Source organism: Hylobates moloch, unplaced genomic scaffold (genome assembly GCF_009828535.3).
Source record: "Hylobates moloch isolate HMO894 unplaced genomic scaffold, HMol_V3 SCAFFOLD_19, whole genome shotgun sequence".
In the NCBI taxonomy this organism is placed as follows: domain Eukaryota; kingdom Metazoa; phylum Chordata; class Mammalia; order Primates; family Hylobatidae; genus Hylobates; species Hylobates moloch.
In genome coordinates, this window is record NW_026652294.1 from 74,825,597 (window position 1) to 74,846,780 (window position 21,184).

Below are 21,184 nucleotides of genomic sequence, written 5' to 3' on the forward strand. Positions count from 1 at the left end.
TACTTCTCAATGTTTATTCCAGGGTAAAATGGCCAGCCAGTCTTTAAGCTTCTTAACTATTGAGGATCCATGGCCAAAGCCATGCTTCATCCTCTGTGGCAAACATCAGTTAGGTCATTGGCCTTTGGAATGAACTTTCTTCTCTTACTAATAACTTCTTAAATACACTCCCCTGATATACTCCTGGAAGTCACACATACACTTACAAGGAAATAGATGACATAGGTTACTTTCTTTTTACCAGTCTAGTGATTGTGAATGGCTCCAGAAGAAAAGAAAAAGATAAAATACAACAGCAAAAACAACAACAAAAAAACATTGCTGAACTGGCTTCTCCAACCTATCTATTTTTATGAACATAATTTTCAGTCTAATGTGTTTCTTGATAATGGGGAAAAATCAAGAGTTAAGTCTATATAGTTATCTTCAACTTACTGTTAAAAACCTAAAAAGCCTAGGAGTCAACTCGGATTCTTCCCTCTTCCCAAACACTCTCACATCTAATTCATCTGTAGGTCCTGTTGGCTCTATCTTCAAAATACGTTTCAAGCCTAATCAACTCCACTCCTCCACCCTAGTTCAAGCCACTGTCCCCCCCCATCTTAAGCAAAATAGCCTCTAACTGGTCTCTCTACATCAAATCTTGCCTACCTATGCTCATCTACCCTCATCCCACCAGCACACACATGGCCTTGCTCTACACCACAAGAGCTACCCTTTAAAATGTAAATGGAATAATCTCTTTTATGTTCACACCTCTCCCTGGTTAATACTTGGAATAAAATTCAAACTCCATTTTGTAGTGTACATGACCCTCTATGGTCTGGCCTCTGCTAAATTCACCTACTGTCAATTCCCTTGTTTAATCTGTTCCAGCCACACTGGCTTGTTGGAGTTTCTAGAAAACACTCACTAATCTTGCCTTGGGGACTTTGCACTTGCTGTTCCTGAAACCTGAAAGCCACTCTCATCAGAACCTCACATGACTTGTGCCTTCCTTTGTGGTGTCTGCTTAAATTGTACCTCTTCAGAAAGGCCCTTCTTGACTATCTAAAACTTTCCTTTCCCGCCTCCGTTTAATCTATTTTTTTTTTTTTTGAGACAGAGTCTCGCTCTGTTGCCCAGGCTGGAGTGCAGTGGCGCGATCTCGGCTCACTGCAAGCTCCGCCTCCCGGATTCATGCCATTCTGCCTCAGCATCCCGAGTAGCTGGCTCCCTTTACTCTTTAACTCTGCTTTAATTTTCCTTCATTGACTTCTCGCTCCCTGAAATTACACTGTTTGTTTACTGATTGCTTCTATTACACTACAGGGGTCCCAGTCTCCCTGAGCACAGAGACTATGTCAGGTTGACGGCTACCTTGTGCAGAATGCTTACCCTTCGGTGCTAATAGGAGAAGCCTAAGGAATTTTGTGAAATGAACGAATGTGGATGGAAGCAAGAATACTACTCTCATTCCTTTGTTATTTCTGAGAGTGGTTACAGTATCCCAGAGCAGGCGATTGTTGTTCTTCCACCTCCACACTCTCCTTCGGGCCACTTCATGGGAAGGCAGGAGACATTGACGTGAGCCTGTGTGGGGCACTCTCCCAAGCAAACACCTCCACTTGTGGTTTCAGTGTGTGTTATATCAGATTCTTATCCACGTATGTTTTATTTTGAAATGCACTGGTTCTTCATTTTAGATTAATTACAATCACATATCAAAAACTAACTATTAGGATGCCTATAAAAGAAACCATTTTTTAAGTGCCAAGGAAGTCATTTGGCCTCCAAAAGCCAAATCAGCCATCTTTATTTTGTTTCCATATTCCAAACAAATCCACCTCATGTTAAGCTGAAGATGATGTTTTCTTAGTCCCCCTGGATTTTCAGTCAGGAAAGTGAGTCATGACAGTGATGAGAAAGGCTTAGGTGAAATAGAATTTCTCTTCTTGCAGCTTCTACTTTATTGCAATAGCATGAAGCAACAATGGAAGTCACACTAACTCATGGTATTATTCCAACTTGTTAGTATGTTCTTGTCATATGCTGTTTCTGAAACAGCGAGTCATGTATAGTCAGAATTCTCAAAGCAAAAGCCCACAAGCCATTCTAGCCTGAGTCAAGACATCCACATATTCCAAAGTGCTTCCTCTCTGACATAGAATAGCCTGGTCAAAGGATTGCCTCTACTTAATCTTTTAAAGGTGTGATCTAGAACTCTGCATAGTCTTTTCCTTTCCTAAGTGGCGACAGTCAGGAGACTTAGCTGCCAAGAGATTATCTTTTTGCAAGTGAAGAACTGTGTTGATTGGTGGTAAGGAGAGTATTGAGGTGAGCAGACACCAAGAGGTAAAGTTTGTTGGATGAACCTTTTGTGTTTGTGTCCTTTTCTGAGAAATAGTCTTTGGTTGCTTTTCTGTTTAGCTAGAAGGAGAAAAAAATTTCTGTTTTACTCATCCTTTGCCTCAGAGAAAATCATTAGGCTCATTCTCTTGAATAGATATTCTCCCCTCAGAGCCAGAAGCTGTGCAAATATAATATCCAGCTGGACATTTGCACCAAGTGTGCAAATGTATCATCTACCTGGGCACAAGAATTGGCACCAAGTTGAGAACCAGGTCTGTGGAACCATGTTCAGCAGAGTAATTCTTCAGCAGCAATGACCTACATTTGTTAAATACTTATCTTCTCATAGAACTAGATAAGGTGCTGGAGATACACAATAGTAGCAAGTATCTGAGGGTTTATGCTCTTTCCATCTATAAGAGCCAAAAGCCCTTCACTAATTGTGAATTTTTAAATATATGCTGTTTCCTTCCATTCATTTCTCTAGTCAAATGTTGAGTCTTATCTTTAAGAGAAGGTGCAGAAAATTCCTGCACCTGACATTCAATATATGAGGGAAAAAAACACATATGAACAGCACATTTTATTAATGACTGAAGCATCACCCAGCCAGTTTCTTCTCAAATGTATGGATTATATTGACTTTTGACATCCTCTGTGGTTGTGGCTTCCAAAGGTACCTGACCACACTTGGCAGGAGTACTGCGTTTAAAGTTGGTTCTCAGAGTTCTTCTGGTGTGTTCAAGAGACTAGTGTTTGCATTTTGAAACCATGGGAAGGATACTGGACAGTCCGTTTTTTGTATGCCCATGCCTCCATTTCTCATGCTTAGACAAAAATAACACTGATTTTTTGTCTTGTTTCTCATCTGACGTTCTCATTACACTCTCTTCTGAGTGTTTTTCTTTCATCTAATGCATTCTATTGTAAAGTAGATTGAACGCTATGTCTGACACCATACCGAACAGGAGGAAGATTCTTGCCTTTGCTACAGGACTATGAGTTAATCCCCTTGTTCTGACCCACTCAGAGAAACCCAAGAGATGATATCATTGCAGATTTTTTTTTCATAGTAGAATTTTTTACATCAAATGTCTAGGACCACTCTGGATAAATATTCTTCAGTTTAGTGCTTTTTTAAAGAGAGGATTTGGCAGAATCAGCCTTTCTTCCCTCTCTCCCCATGTCAGATTCTGAAATAGACAAACAACTGAGTCACAGCCAATTCTGCAGTCAGGATATTCCAGAAGACTCCTCTCTTGGTCCTGCATAATTCATTTCTCTGACATACCCGAGACATTCTCCCCTCCTCCCTTCTTCTTTCCACAGGGGGGAAACATTGCAGTGCTGTGGGTCCTGTTTCAGCATTTCGAAGAAAAAAAAATAACACTTCTCTGCCTTGGGCATTGAGTACTTTGATTTTTTGACTTACAACTTGCTCCCTATACCCAGGTGGAGAAACTTTCCTCCAGAACACTCTGTCCTTTCTGTTTCTCACACTCACTCACTCATGATATATATGAGCATCCCCTTCAAAAAGTATTTGTGATCGTTTCACCTACAGCCAACTTCAGAGACTTCATTTTGTCATGCTCGATGTAGGTTCAGGCAATCATTTTTGAGTCCTGGTCTTTTCCAACCTTATGAATTATTTGCAGTTAATATTGACCCAGCCTCTCATAAGGAGCACCAAGCTCATCCAGGGGACAGATTCGGCTCTTGGACTATTTGGGGACAGAGTCCTCAGATGGACACAAAGCTCTTGCCCTGCCCCAGTCCTGCCCCAGTGGACAGTGTTGCAATTACCCACACTTCCCAGCGGCTGTTTCTTCTTTACTGAAAGCTGGTCTTGATTGTCTCAGAAGCCGAATTCAATTTGCAGTTCCCCCAGTAACGTGCTGTGATTCATTTGGGGACAAATCTGGATTGAACTGAGTCCAAGTGTCTCTTTTGTGAGACAGAAGGGAAGTATAAGTAGATACTATAGTCACCCAGATGAGTCAGCCAGGAATTCATGAAGTGATTCATAAATCGTTATAAAGACCACTAAAGTCTGCTAAAATGGAGTGCTGTCTGGCTATACAAAGTGGGGTATTATCATTGCGGGGTTTTTTTAGATGTTAAATCAGATGTGAAATCCTTAAAACTGGGCTTTTCTTTTTAAGTTTTGAAAAGGATTCCTTTCTTCCCCCTCTGCAGTTGGCCAACTGCTATAGCCATTTTTCATTGATTAGTTTTCACAGATGAATTTTAAAACCGCCACAGATGATACCCCACAATTCTTTGGGGAAATAAAAAATACCTCCCCAAATCCATCGTAGACTAGTTTATATCCATTATTTCTACTCCCTGGCAGCAAATCAATAATATTTTTCGTGTGAATACAATGAAACAAGCTGTTTTAATGAATCCTTCCTTCTTTGGGAGGTCTGTAGCTGCCATGGAAGAGATGGGGGGGGGGGGGGGGAAGAAAAACTATCCAGAACACATGCCAACTTTTAATCTAGTTGATCATGTAAAAACATAAATTCCTTCTTTTCAAAGTGTTAACCCCCAAAGCAGTGCTAAAACACACAGTCCTGCATTGCTGGCTAGAACTGCTTGTGAGTACAGTACAAATGAAGAAAAGTAAGACATATTTATGACATGCTTGACTGGTAACACAATCTATTAGTAAATTTTGTTAAAGAAATAAATGTGTACATTGACAAAGAAATACTTTGGACTTACACACAGGGGAAAGAGCCCTACCCAAAAGGAGTTATCTAGTTAGAAAGACTAAAGGTATATACTATGTTGTGCATGAGGAACTCCAGTTCAGGACTGAGCAAGGTCACCAAAGCACAGTGAGCCACACCTGCCGTTGCTAGATTTCTTAAAGGTAGTATGTTGCCGACATGCCCTCCCACTAGCCCATGATAAAGATGGACATTTCAGATGCCCTCAGGAATCTTCATTCCCCCCTCACCCTGCCACTCATGATTGCTTTCCATCTCCACTAGAGAAGTCTTTCTTACCTTTGTGACTTTAAGCAAATTATTTTACCTCGTTGGGCATTTGTTTTTGCATCCAAATAAGATGGTGCTCCAGTGCCCTTTCCAGCTAAAACATTCTATAATTGTATGAATTTGTGGACTCAGGATACTCCATTGGAAAACCCAGCACCAAGATATGAGACCTATACACAAGACCAAGATTAACTACTTCTAGAACTAGAAAATCAGCCACATGAGTAAATGCTTCACTTTTTTAAGTTAAATTAAATTTAAAGTTCGGGGATACATTTGCAGGATGTGCAGGTTTGTTACAGAAGTAACCATGTGCCATGGTGGTTTGCTGCGCCTATCAACCCATCACCTAAGTATTCAGCCCCGTATGCATTAGCTATTTTTCCTGATGCTCTCCCTCCCCCGCACCCCCTAACAGTCCCCACTGTGTGCTGTTCCCCTCCCTGTGTCCATGTGTTGTCATTGTTCAGCCCCCACTTACAAGTGAAAACATTCAGTGTTTGGTTTTATGTTCCTGCATTAGTTTGCTGAGGATAATGGCTTCCAGCTCCATCCATGTCCCTGCAAATGACATGATCTCATTCCTTTTTATGGGTGCATAGTATTTCATGGTATGTATGTACCACATTTTCTTTATCCAGTCTATCACTGATGGGCATTTGGGTTGATTCCATGTTTTCGCTATTGTGAATAGTGCTGCAATGAACATACATATGCATGTATCTTTATATGAGTTATATTCCTTTGGGTATATAATGGGATTATATACCCAAAGTAATGGGATTTGGGTATATAATGGGATTTCTGGGTCAAATGGTATTTCTGGTTCTAGGTCTTTGAGGAATCACCACACTGGCTTCCACAATGGTTTAACTAATTTACATTCCCACCAACAATATAAAAAATGCCTCACTTTCTTTTGAGGCTTAGTGTTTACATCTGAATCGTCAAAGAAGGAAAGAGTCTTTCTTAAGATTTTCTAAGAACTCCATAGATGTTCTAATACATTGCTGGGACCGCAGTCTTACACAGCTCTCAAACACTGGGGTACATGTTAATGTCAGGCATGCCTTAAATGTACATTCAATTGATCATTCCATAAACATTTACTGATCACCCAGAAGGCGTCAGACTTTCATTGTATTAAGTACTTTGATATTCCTGACTTCTCAATTTAAAATTATTCCTAATCCACCCCACCCTTTGCTGTCTCCATGTTTTTCTGCATAGCACTCATTTTCTCTAGCCCAGTAGCTACGTTGCTTACTTAAATTTCTTCACTGCCTGCCTCCCCTTACTAAAATATACGTTCCACAAAGACAGAGATATGTGTATTTTGTTGCTCTATCCCTAGTGCTTAGAACAATGCCACACATTTAATGCTCAACAAAGACCCCTTGAATGAATAAATGTCACCATGGACTTTAGAACCTTCAGTGAAAGTTGAGATTACCTTTATTTTATGCTTGTAATTGATCCTGGGAGACGGTGGGGAATTTACTTGTTTACCCAGCTAGTAACAGACAGACCCAGCATCCAAGCCCAGGTGGGTGTGACTTCTGGCCTGTCTGTCTTCTCCTTTGTCCATCTGCTTCTCCTGCCATTCCCACTTTTTCTGCACATGAACCTAAGCAGTTCTCAGTGTCTCAGTGTCTACTTGTCTCAGTTGGGAGCTACTGATCTGAGAAACAGTCTAAGATTGAATGCTGTTGGGCCACCCCACTGCATGGCTGGGGAGCTCAATGATAACAGGGGGTTGGGACTGAGAAAGCAATGGAGAAGGGCATAGAAGGGAAGGAGAGTGGCCAAGTAAATACCCTCAAATAATCAGACATTCTTTAAGATAGGTGGAGATACATATTTGCAGAAATGTTTTAAATGTTTCCTCATGCCCCAGAGATTTTTTTGTTTATTTGTTTGTTTTTTTGACGAAGTCTTGCTCTGTCACCCAGGCTGGAGTGCGGTGGTGCTATCTCAGCTCATTGCAAGCTCCGCCTCCCAGATTCACGCCATTCTCCTGCCTCAGCCTCCTGAGTAGCTGGGACTACAGGCACCCGCCACTACGCCCGGCTAATATTTTGTATCTTTAGTAGAGACAGACTTTCACCGTGTTAGCCAGGATGGTCTCAATCTCCTGACCTCGTGATTCACCCGTCTCACCCATCCCTCCCTGGGATTACAGGCGTGAGCCACCAGGCCTGGCCCCTGCAGAGGATTTTTTATGAGGTTTTAAAATCTGTTCCCCTTCCCTTTCTTTTTTTCTTTTGCATACCATTGCTCATGGTAGGGTTATACAAACTCCTCTACCAAATGTGTGGATATGTTTGACTTAGTTATCTGGTTAGCTTTTGTGCGATCTGTTTCTGGTAAGCAGTAATTTTTTTTTCTAGTCTGTTAATGTGCCTATTTACAGAGCAATCATCTATTGTTTCAAAGAAGTATAAAAGGCTAAAGAAGAGACTAGTAAGCCATGTCCAGTGAAATCTCTGAAGTGTCACCTGCAGATCAGCAGCTAGAGAACAGGGTTGGACCTAGAAAAGATGTCAGAAGATGTCTCTTCTGGCTCTTGGACATGCTTTAACTCAAGATGAATGAGAGTGATGTCATCTTGATCTGACATAATTGGGGAATAAGATACTCCCTAAGAGGGAAAATGGCAAATAACCACAATTTATCCGCGGCATCACAATGTTTTGTTTATTTTAGCATCAAAAAATTTAATTCACCTTCATTTGATTTAAAATAAAGTCTCAGTTAACTTTTGGGGACAGAATATTCAGAGCATATTCATTTTGGTGTGTGTGTGTGTGTGTGTGTGTGTGTGCTTTGAAGAAACAGGGTTGGAAAGTAGGTACAGACACTTAGAAAATGGGGTTCTGAGGTCCCCACCCTGCCTCCGACAATAGTGAAAACAGTTTATTTTTGCTTAGTGAGCATCTAAGTATGTGTGTTTTCTGTTTGTTTGTTGTTTGCTTTTGCACCAAATAACCTCAGACTACTTGTTAGCTTGTTGAATCACCCTCCTGGCATCTCTTGCTGCGAGAAGAGTTGTCCGTTACTGTGTTTTGACATTCCCAGGGACCCTACCTCAAACAGGAGGACTCTCTCTTCATCTTCTCCACGCCTCTCCTGTCCTCTCACCCCTGATTTTAGTTTACTATTTCTACTCTACTATGAGCTGGTTAACAAGTAACTAACTTTATAAATGTTAAATTTCAGTTAATACATTTTGAAAGATTTGAAGTATGGTACTATGTGGTGTTTTTACAAAGTAACAAAATTGATTCTATCTGCTGTACTTGAAAATCAATCCTGTATATACACTTACTTCTTATGCTGGACTTTTTAGTGGTGGCTTCCTATCTACTTCCTTGTTCCTAGCAATTGTCTGGATAATTGTGATCACTTCTTGTCATATTTTATTTCTCTACACTTATAAAAGTTAACATTTTTGTACTATTTCTTTCCTTTTCAAATCAAAGCCTACTTTAAATGTGTATTTTACTTAGGATAGTTTATATTTAAATTTTTATTAATACTTTATATGGGGTGACATACTATGTTTTAAAATTATATTAACTTTATATTGTATAAATTCACTTATTTGACTAACGTAGAGGGAAATTCAGCCTGAATTAGGAAAAAGCAAAATCTTGAGTCAGTTGAAGCCATCACATTTTATTCCTCCATGTCCTTGAGACAGCAGTGCTAAAACCATGGTTTGTACCTATCAATCATATTTTTTTCTTTATTCAATGATGTTATTATACTGGGTAATATTTGGTAGCCAAGAGAGCATGGCCCTGGTTTGCAACTTCCATGAATGAGTACATAAGAATGATTTTAATTAGCATATAATTATATAGAACCATATATATGTAGGATCTACATATAGATCTACTTGCTGACTTGCCCATTCACACATCTCTGTGTCCCATCAGTCCTCAACAGAAAGAGGATAGCAGATATTCCAGAAGAAGTGACTGGAAAACCATCTAGAGCAAGTTGCATCTTTTATTTACCACCTGGGAAACAGAATTAGGGAGCCAATCAAAGGATCTTGCTCCTTTGGCCAAATGAACAAAATTGGGACACCAGCAATGACTGTTAAATAGCACCATAGGTTGCCTTGCAATTCAGATCCTTCCTGCCTCCATCCCTGGGGATCTTTAAGGACCAGGGGATTCGGGATTAGGTGGTAACCTGGATTCCTTCTGCCCCTAAAGTCTGTGATCTCACAATTCCTCATCGCTCTCCCACAACCTCAGAGCAACTTGTGAGACACGTTAAAGACATGTTCCCCCAGAAAATAGCCTTCATATGAGGAGTCCTGGCAGATGAGTTTTACTAGATGTTCTCAGGGCAGTGCCAGGATTTGTTTGCTGTGTTTTCTTTCAAGCTATTCAGCACATCTTTTCAGGGTAATACCAATTAAGATGATAATGCTCAGAAAATGTGTATTTACTCAGCACGGGACAGTCAGTTACTATTATCTTTCAGCAGAATGAAGATGTAACTGATCAATTAAACAGGCATCCCAACCCAGCTGGTTTGTTTAAGCTCCTCGCCTTGACTTCTTTTCCCTAGAGGTTAGCGAGTCCGACTCCTCCTTTCTTGGTTCTTACATTCACCTTCTTCTACAGTCTCATCACACATCACATGGGAAAAGCAAAAAGAACATGAGATTTTTGTCCCATGCTTTCTTACTGCTACAGTACAAACATAGAAGCTCTGCCTTATTAAATATTCTGGTTCAGACTGTTTCCAATCACTTTATAAGCTTGACTAGTTCATCTTCCCTTTTTATCATCTATGGCCCTCCACAAAAGCCCAGCAAAGTTAGTGATTTGTTCCTGTGAAATAAGCAATGTAAGCAGATGGTGACCTATACGTGTTAGTGCAAAACAAAGCCTGTCTTTCTATACAGTGTAAGGAACAGCTGATTAAAAGTTTTCAGCTTACTGGGACTTTTTGAGGAAACTAAACAGTTCATTTGCTGCTTCATTTTACTGCATTGACAGACTTCCTGCTCCTTTCTCCCCTGTACTTGTGTCAGTCCCGTACTGAACTGGCACCTGGAGGATCGTTTTGATATTTGATAGACATTGCCAAACTGTAACATTGTTTTAACAATTACATCTTGCCTTCAATGTTAGAAAGCATAAACTGTCATTTTAAACATAGTGAGTCAGGTCTTTCCAATTTTCCTTCACAACTGGAAGATCAATGCACAATCATCCATTTCATATCATACTCTCAGGAACAGCCTTTCTTTGCCAAGCACGGAGCCCACGCAGATCTCGTGGGTTCTGGGTTTCAAGCCATACTTGACCTTTGAGGTTTAAGTTAATTCATTCTTGGCGACAGCAAATGCATTGTTTAAAGAGAATAGGATTAGAGAGGCTCATAAGAAAGACTTGTAACAACACTTCTTGGACCTCAGATATATCTTACAAAACAAAATGTTTATGAGCTAAGTGTAAATGATTCAGAAACATACGGATCAAATTTCCCCTAAAATGCAAATAGATTTTAAAAATTAGCAGAAAAAGGGCTTGGCAAAAGATGTACTTTGAATTTCACCAAACACAGTGTATTTGAAATGCAGCTTAGAAATCTTGAGAAACCCAAACTGTGAGTAGGTTTTCCCTTTATTGTACTTGTTTATTCCCTCTGCATCTCAGTTGAGAATTCAGTGGTTAAATGGGGAACAGCAGTGGGGAGGGAGAGGGTAGAGGAAAATTCTGAAGGATTTTTTTTTTTAAGGCTTGTTGTCACGCTTTTGTATAGCCGGAATGGGAGGTGAGAATTTGGCTTTGGAGAGTTTGTCTTTGTTCCTGCTGTTTTATGTCCCTCATGTTTCCTTTTATAATTGTTTTCTCAGGTTTGCACCTTCTGCTCCATCTCCTCACCACATCAGCCCCCGGAGAGTTCCGGCTCCTTCTTCCATACTGCAAAGAACACAGCCTCCCCATACCCAGCAGCCATCAGGTTCACACCTGAAATCCTATCAGGCAGAAACAAACTCTTCTTTTCAACCAAATGGTATCCACGTCCATGGTAAGCAAGAAGCTGGCAGTCCCTTGAGTTTTGGAAAGTGAAATTGTGCTGTTGCTTTTCATCTTAGTTACCTGTCGTGGATTTCAGATGCTCTGTTCTACACCAGGCTTAGGCTTTCATGACTTGCCTGTAAAATTTCACACTTGATAGGCATGAAATCCTGTGGTATTTTCCTGACTTTGGCCTGATGATGGTATGATTTATGACACCTCACACTGGTCAGCTCAAGTTGTTGGTTTTCTCATTGACCAGGGTTCTAACACCAGCACTAGCATCCTGTTTCTAAACAACAGACACCCCATGGAGAAAGAAATGACTGACAGGAGTTCTTGTGCCCAAGCATGCCTCTGCTCTGCTAGGTTTTTGCTCTCATTCTCATAGGTCCACATCCTCTCCATCCTTCAAGGCGCAGGTGGAATGACACCTCCTCTCTGAAGCCTTTCCTGATCCCCCAGCCGATGTCATCTGTCCAGGCTCTAAACTCTGATTTTATATCGCCTGTCTTTCTCTGGTAGTATTTATGCTTCCTCTACCTTGTGTTTTACTTATCGTGAATAAAACATACTTTCACTATTAATGTGCAAACTTCTTTGTGAGCATTTTCTGACCCATCAGAAAATTATATCTTTTAGGGAACTTAACACAGCTCTTCACAAGTGGCAAAGAGACAGATACTTGTTAGGTGAATGAAGGATGAAAAGGAGAAAAGGAAAGCAAGAGAAATTGTAATGATTTTCTAAATGTGCAGATCTTGTGCTTAATGGGGAATATGCATAGAGAACTAAGTCTTAGTTTCTTTTCTTTATTTAAACTCATTTTGCCATTTCAGGCACCTATCTTAGTGAACATCCATAGAAAGCTGATTTGCCAAATGATATAGATTTGAACTGTCACAGGCTTTTACTTCCTGGGGCAGTCAGATCTGTATAAGCAGAAGAGATACTGTCCTTTTAGGCTGAACGTTTCATCTTCTGAAAAATACTACTCTCCTCTACCTGCCTCTTGCTGATGCCTGAATCTTCTCCATGTGAGTGAGTTATTACTTGAAATTAATGGGTGATGTTCCCAAACAAATCTAAATCAATATGCAAATTGAGTGTGAATAATTTTCTAAGATGGCAGAATCAACCAGTACTACGGAGCTAGGCTTGGATAAGAACATCAAAGTAGGCTGGGCGTGGTGGCTCACGCCTGTAATCCCAGCACTTTGGGAGGCCGAGGGGGGGCGGATCATGAGGTCAGGAGTTCGAGACCATCCTGGCTAACATGGTAAAACCTCATCTCTACTAAAAGGAGTGCCAGGTGATGGGGTGCCTATACCCCAGTATCGGAGTGAGGCAGGGGAAAGATGAACCTGGAGGGGGTGTCATGACTTGATGAGGTGATATAAAAACAGCAGCCAGCTGTAGGAAGGAAGAGACCTTGAAAAACTGGCTCAAAGTTCTGTCCATCTCATCCCCCCATTTCCCCAGTGTAGCCACACAAACCCTCATCAGAATTTACACTTGTACCATTCTGCAGGCCCATGGTCATTTTTACCTTCTGCTGGCTGTACCATTGTTTTTCAAGCTTTAGTTATGTATTTATTCAACCAAGAAATACTTCTTGAGTTCCCACTGTGCACAAGACAAGGCATCAAGGCATGCAAAAGACAGTCAGATTGAGCCCTCTTCCCTCTGAGGAGGGCCTGCCAGTCCAGTCGAGGAATTTATCTACTCTGAAAGAGACCCAGGTCCCCTGTGCCATGAAGCCATCTTCACCACTCCACGCAATAGGTGCACAGCCTGAGTGTGGGCTATGTGAAATGTAGAGTAGGCCATTGATTCTAAGACACAAATTCTTCACCTTCACATTTTAACATCGCTGAAATCTGGACATAGCTCACAGTGGCATCATATAATTGGCAGTGATTTTTCTTTCTGGTGCTATCTACAGTAATGGAGCATTTCACAGTCGATGGTGTCAAAGTTCCAAGAAAATGCAGTATAACACATTTTGATTACAACTGTGAAACACATTTTTAAAAATTTAAAAATTGACCTATGTGTAGAAGAAAAATTGGAAGGAAGTTCTCCAAAATATTGACGGTTTTATATCAGGATGGTAGGATAATGGGTGATTTCTTCTTTTTTCTCTAAAGAAATCTTTAAAAAGCGTTTTGAAATTAGACCATTTTGAATGCAAACACTAGTCTACTCTGAACTGTCTGACTCTGGGCAAATCATGGAGTCTTAGTTCACATTCGTTAAGTGGGGGGCATTTCATCTATCTTCTCTCTTCAGTTGTTAGGAAGATTTGACAAGAGAAGCACCTGGCACAGAGTAGGAGCTTAACTAATTTAATGCTTTTCCTTCTATTCCCTTCTTTTTTAAAAAATTAGACTCTTTGAGAATAGGGATAATGTTTGTAGCCCTAGGGCCGGCATAATACTTGGTGCAAAGTAGGCATTTAATAAATATTTACTGACTAAGTGATTGACACTCCCTCATTCAACAAATGAATAATGAACAAGAGGATACAGAAAATGGGATCTACCCTATTATTTTCCCCTACCTCTTGGCAAAATACTCTTCTTCCACATTTCTTTTTTTTAGTTAAATAATGAATGTATTGTCAACTTGAAATCGTTGGGATTTTTTTAACTCTCACATTAAAAACAATTTACTTTTTAGAGACGGGGTCTCGCTCTGTCCCCAAGGCTAGAGTGCAGTGGCACAGTCATAGCTCACTGCAGCCTCAAATTCCTGAGTTCAGACAGTCTTATTTTAGCCCAAGCAGCTGAGACTGCAGGCACACACCACCACACCTGGCTAATTTCATTTATTGTTTTTGCAGAAAGGGGGTCTCATTATGTTGCCTAGGCTGGTCTTGAACTCTTGGGCTCAAGCGATCCTCCCGCCTCAGCCTTTCAAAGTGTTGGGATTACAGGTGTGAGTCACCTGTGCTGGGCCCTAACTTTCACATTCTAATTGTTAAAAAATTCCCCATGGCCAATGAGAAACTGCTAATATCAGCCCTAAAAATAAGTTTAAAATGTAGTTAGGCAAATTGAGAAATCATGACTTTCTGCAGGAAGGTGGGCAAGTGACTGTTGTGACAAGGTTGCAAAGGGCATGCCCTTGTATTAGCCATTGGTCCAACGCTAATAGTTAATTGGTAGGTATCCAGATATAGCCGTACTTCCTTCTCCAAGCATTTTCTGAAATTGTTTTTCTGGAACTTTGTAGGCCACATTTCTAGCGGTTCTTATCTACTACTCTTCAGGGTAAGGACAAAATTTATCTACTATTTTTCAAGTGGGCAATGCAATGCTGAGGGTAAAATGAGACCTTCTTAATGAGTTGCATTTATTGGTCGTGCCTTTCAGCTTTTGTTGGACGAGTTTGCTGGAGTTATACAGCATCTTGGTAACAGGGAACACCATCACCTAATAAAACTTGATTTTTAAAGCCCAAAGCAGCGTCAGGGTTGCTAATGCAATAGCTCAAGTGAGTGTCTGTTCTCTCTTTCAAAAAGTTCGTGGTTTTAGTGAGCGTAGTCACCCCCATTTCTTCTGTACTCGCTGCAGTAGGTAGAGGTCAGGGAGAAATACCATCACTGTATTTTTAGAGACAAGAACTGAGACAAATAAGAATATAAAATGTCTGGGCATTGCTACTTTAGCAAACTATGCAGTGCCTGCCTTTATCAAAATGTCCAAATTTCCAAGCCATATTCTTTTTTTTTTTTTTTTTGGGAACATAGTCTCACTCTGTCACCTGTCACCCAGGCTGGAGTACCGTGACACGTTCTCAGCTCACTGCAACCTCCACCTCCCTGGTTCAAGCAATTCCCCTGCCTCAGCCTCCTGAATAGCTGGGATTACAGGCGCACGCCCCCACATCCGGCTAATTTTTTTGTATTTTTAGTAGAGATGGGGTTTCACCATGTTGGCTAGACTGATTTCAAACTGACCTCAGGCAATCCACCCACCTTGGCCTCCTAAAGTGCTGGAATTACAGGCGTGAGCCACCACTCCCAGCCCCAAGCCATATTCTTAATCAAAAACATGTTTCTAAGTCAAAGGCACACTAAAATAAATATACATTTATATTTTTCCGTGGGGAAATGTAGACTCCTGTGTGTAGATGCTGTTGCATTACAGAGAGCTATGAGAGGTTACAGGTCAGAGGGGCTTTGGTCTTCCAAATGAGGAAGATGAGATCCATCGAGTTTTGTTAATCATGCTGTAATACTAAATGATACTGAGCCTAGACGTTGTGTGCTCTCTCTATATTTTTGTTGAGGCATTTTGTAAAAGGCATACTTTGAAAGATTACTGGCACTGCTTTTTCAAGTTTCCTCACCTAGTGAATGACCCAGGACCAGAGCTCAAGTTTGTTGACTCTGCATCCATCTCATTCATTCATTTTGCCTTCATTAGTACAGGGAATGCCGTATAGTTTCCTTTAACGTTTGAATCTTGGTAGCATTTATGGGTCTCCGTTCGGGTGAGATCTCCAAGGCAACTTCTTAGTACACTTTAGTCCTTTATTTTAGATGTAAACATAAGGACACTCTGCAATCATGTAAGCTTGTTTTTTGGTCTTTTCTTTCTCCTTAGGACACTTTTCTTGCCCGGACAAGCTTCAGAATGTTGCCTGGATTAGTTGCCCAGGAGTTGATATCTGTACATTTTGTTATTGGACTAATGGATCATTTCTTTCTAAATGCCTTATTCACTCCAGGATTATTAGCATGCCATGAGAATTCCTACAACAGCATTTTCACAACTTTCCTCCTTCTGGGCCCATCAAGGAGACACCAAGTTCAGTTCAGCAAGTGTTCATTGGTCACCCACTGTGTGCCAGGCAAACATGAATGTCATTTAATCAACGCACTGTGACACATGCAATAAGAGAAGGTGCAAAAGGCACCTGATTTATTCAGAAGAAGATGTCAAAGAAGGGTCTGTAGAAATGATACTTGAAGAGGGTTTTGAAGATAAATACCTTATTGCGCAGGCCAAGTGGGTAAAGGCATTCCAGGCAGAAGGGAAGCAAAGAGCACAGGTGAGAACACAAATGACACCGTAGTGTGTGTGTGCACAGAGGGAAGAGCCAAGGGGATGGCTGGAGTACACAGGTTAAGGCATGGAGTAGAGGAGGAAGAGGATGGAGAACTTACAAGGCCAGCTCACGAAGGGTTTTGTGCCATGCTAACTGTAACCTATCGAATGAAGAAGTCAGCCCAGTATTTTAGGAAAGTCAAGTAGAGTGCTGTGTAGAGACTGGAATGGGAGAGGTAGGAACATTAAGCTCTAACTGTTGGGATTATGTTGGGCCACATGTACAGAACACCACAACAGTGACTTATTAAAGAGTTCAGTTCACTCAGATGCAACTGGTAAATAGGGGAATTATGTCAGGACAATGTGCAATTGTGTTTGTTCACATACAGTCTTTCCTAGACAAAAGCTGGAATAGCAAGAGAAGAGAACAAAAACATCCTCAGCCTAGCTGCTGTCCAGACAGGAGCCCTTTCAGCTCCATTTTAATAACATTTGACATGAGCACAGTCCCAGGGGGCTCCCTCCCAGAGAGGTGCACATCCAGCCTTGCATGGCCTTCAGCTCACGGCAGATCACACGCCTTCCTGTGCACTGGGCCCTGCTATTACTTTTTGTTTCAGTACCTGCAAGCCAGCCTTTCTAGTCTATTTTGTGTGATTTTTAATACCACCCAGGAGCCTATAGCCACACTGACCTGCCTGCCTAGATTTCCTCTTGATATTTTGTTACTGCTGTAATTAGAAGGTATCAAAGATTTTCCGTGGTCTTACCCAATTTTAGATTTCTCAAAGACCTTATTTTTAATACACATTTGTGCAGAGGACAAGATTTTTCAGGGTTTATTTATCATGTTACAGCAACACCACCAACATCCCCAGTGTGCAATTGACTCTTCTCTCATGACAAGATGTCTTTTTTTTTTTTTTTTTTTTTTTTTGGAGATGGAGTCTCACTCTGTCACCCAGGCTGGGGTGCAGTGGCGTACTCTATGTTCACTGCAACCTCTGCCTCCTGGGTTCCAGCTATTCTCCTGCCTCAGCCTCCTGAGTAGCTGGGACTATAGACACATACCACCATGCCTGGCTAATTTTTTGTATTTTTAGTAGAGACGGGGTTTCACCATTTGGGCCAGGCTGGTCTTGAACTTCTGACCTCAAGTGATCCACCCGCCCCAGCCTCCCAAAGTGCTGGGATTACAGGCATGAGCCACCGCCCCTAGTCTTCTCTCATAACAAGATGTCTAACAAGAAACAGTGCAAGGTGGAGAAGGAGCCTCACAGAGTCAGCAGTGTCCATGCTTCCTCCCAACTTTGTGCTTTGTCATTGTTAACAGGTGGCTTCCATCCTCCTGGTCACAGCATGAATGCTGATATTCTACACATCTTGTCCCAGTTTCAGGCAGAGACGAGAGTGAAGAGTAAAGGACAAGTGTACCCTTAGTCACACGGCAAGGGGGTCTGGGAAGATGGATATTTTAGTGCATTGCCATACTTCACAAAACGGAGATTCCGTTCACAGTTTTTACTGGGTAGGCACACTGGAGGGGCTGCCAAACACTCTAGGATGGTTTTCTAATCTGTAAAATGGGACTAATATGACCAGTTTCACAGACAGATTCATTCATATCCTTCCTTGGAAGTCAGGGTGGACTACCCCATGTTTTCCCATCTCTTCCATTCTCTTACGTTTCCATACTTGCCACTGTGTGCTCTTATATTGCATCCCCCTGGAGTTTCCAGTTGCCAACACAGAGATTTCTGTCATCCATGTACCATTTATTAGATTTCATTAGGAAAACACCATGAAGCTACCTCCTCAGCCTGGGCTGTTTGAAATCAGTGCAGCAGCAGGGGGAAGGGGGCGCCCTCCCTGTTGTTCCCGTCTCCTGTGGTTCCTGAGCTGTCTTTCCCATGATTTAAAGCATGCCCTGCCTGCAGGCTTCCTAAAGCAGGCCAGTCAGCTCCCAGACAATGGTGGCATTTTCTTACCTCAGTATGGAGCTGTACGCTTGGCAGTCCAGTTCAAATTGACTGCAACAAGAAACAAAGGATTTCCAGCCACCAACAGGACTCCAAGAACAGAACACATTGTAAATGGCTTGTCCCACCAAAGAGCCAAAGCATCTTTCAAACTGTAGAAATATCAGAGCGTTGATATTTAAATGGCAGTGAGGTGGCAAGTGCAAGTTTAGCTAACTTCTTCCTCAGCTGGCTGTTTACTCACAGTGATCGTGCAATGGTACTTTCCAGCAAGATGCCTATGGGCTGTAGCCATGACTGATTTCATTGCTGCCAATTTATAGTGTTAAATGTTTAAAGGTTATCTTTATTTTTATTTTATTTATTTATTTTTTGAGACAGTTTCGCTCTTGTCGTCCAGGCTGGAGTGCAGTGGGGCGATCTCGGCTAACGGCAACCTCCGCCTCCTGGATTCAAGCGATTCTCCTGCCTCAGCCTCCAGAGCAGCTGGGATTACAGGCACATGCCACCATGCCCAGCTAATTTTTTGTATTTTTAGTGGAGACGGGGTTTCACCATGTTGGCCAGGCTGCTCTTGAAGTCCCAACCCCAGGTGATCCCCTTGCCTTGGCCTCCCAAAGTGCTGGGATTACAGGCATGAGCCACCGTGCCCGGCCAGAGGTTATTTTTAAAGGCTGATTTTAAAGACAGTAAACACTCCCATAGAAAATTTCATCATAACTGCATATATGAGGTTATGAAATAATAAAGCAGTAAGTCAAGAAATTGTATTGCTTAGAACTTAAGCATTGTGTCACGTCTTGAAATCCCAGAAAGACAAATATAATTGATTATAAATCAACAGTGTAATAGATTTCATGGAGAAAGTTGTGACATATTCACAAAAGAAATGAGCTGATGAGTGAACTTCATGTTATTCTGATGTTATCATCAGCAGTCATAATCAGAAATAATTTTCCATATCAGCCATGATGTTATTAATGCTTACATAGTACCAGGGATTGATGATTAGATTCGGAGAAGTCCTTAACTACTCTCATATACTTAATTACTACAAAATTACCCCAAGAACAGTTTTACATAAGTAGTACTTGAGAAATTCTGACTGTGTTCTAATTCTAAAAAACAAAAGTTAATTTTAGGTGTATACGCGGAGTGCAGCGAGCATTTCAACATGCCGAGTTTTGTGGGAGGGGTGTGAGATGGTCATCTGAACCAGAAGAGGTGGTGGAATGATTGATTATGGAAATGACTGAACTGTGAATAATCTACATATATAACTAAGCATCCGCACACACAAGCATGAGTGCATGTGCACCCACACAGATTAAACTCACCATATTAATGTGCTATGTTTGATCAATGTGAGTATTAAATGATTGAATCAACTATTGCTAAATTGTAAGTCTCAGGACAGGGACTGCATTGCCCCACAATATTCTGCACACTGTAAGTGCTTAATAACTGCTCATTAAATAAATATGAATGAACAGAAAGAAAAGACAAGAATAAAGGGATTTTTGCTTACGGCTTCTTAGACTGATTGGCAGAGCCAGCCCTTGGCAAAATTGTGACTTACAGACAAGTTTATCTGGGCCCCTCTTTTCTCTGGGCACTTCCTGCCTGTTTCTCTGCCCCCTCTTTATTTTATTTTTATTTTTTTATTTAATTTTATTTTTTCTGAAACAGAGTCTCATTCTGTCAGCCAGGCTGGAGTACAGAGGCGCGATCTCGGCTCACTGCAACCTCTGCCTCCTAGACTCAAGTGATTCTCCTGCTTCAGCCTCCCGAGTACCTGAGATTACAGGCGCTTGCCACTGTGCCTGGCTAATTTTTATATTTTTAGTAGAGACAGGGTTTTGCCATGTTGGCCAGACTGGTCTTGAACTCCTGACTTCAGGTGATCCACCTGCCTCAGCCTCCCAAAGTGCTGGGATTACAGCCATGAGCCACCTCACCAGGCCCTGCCCCCATCTTTAAATACCCAGTGCTTACCAACTGCCAGAGACCTCTTCCCAGAGGAAATAGGATGAACTAACAATTCACTTACACATTGAGGTAAACTTGATATATTACTGCTTCTTGTGAGTATCTGCATAATAAAAGAGGATACTGAGACACAGCTGGTACTGAGTGTGTAGTAGTGAAGTTCTGCGCCATGGCAGCCCTGTGGAAGAGGGATTGTGAGGAATTCACAGTGCCCGTAGATACCAGTCCTTTGCTTAAGAAAACATTTTCAGTTTGGAGGCAGAAAGATGGCAGTTACTAACTGGAATCCTATGAGCAGGTCATGCAATGCCTTGATTCTGAGGTTCTCAAGCTTAATAGATGATACTGACACCCCTGTTTCAGATGCACAAGAATGAGAGAATGCCTGGACTACAGTAGACGCTCACGTCATTGCAGCTGCTATTGTTATTTTTCTACCGTGTATCAGATACCTGGTGCTCTGAGCAAGTCCAGAGCAACCTCCCAGGTGAGACTGTGGAAGAGCTTAAGCACCATGCCCTAACTCACATACCTAGTGAGTATCAGAGGTGGTTTTATAGACCCAGTCTGACCCCAAAGCCCACAATCATACTTTGTGATGGTGCCTACTGATACAGTATTATGGAAATTTTTGCTTACTTGGGAACTGCTTTTGCTTGAAGGTTAAGTATGGAACCATAAATATGCTGTTCCTTATAGGGTTAACATTCTGCTGTCAGTAGAGGTGCTGCGATTTGCAAGATCAAGTAATTTCCCACCAACTGCTT

At 41.5% G+C, this 21,184-nt stretch overlaps 1 protein-coding gene across 2 annotated transcripts in view; it reads left to right on the forward strand.

The window, feature by feature from the left end:
• Positions 1-21,184, forward strand: part of GLIS3 (GLIS family zinc finger 3) — a 492,055-nt gene that overhangs the window by 450,579 nt on the left and 20,292 nt on the right. For both annotated transcript variants that reach the window (XM_032138518.2, XM_058431727.1), the window contains exon 8: positions 11,224-11,399. In XM_032138518.2, coding sequence (XP_031994409.1) covers positions 11,224-11,399 — 176 coding nt within the window. The remainder of the gene's footprint in view (positions 1-11,223; positions 11,400-21,184) is intronic.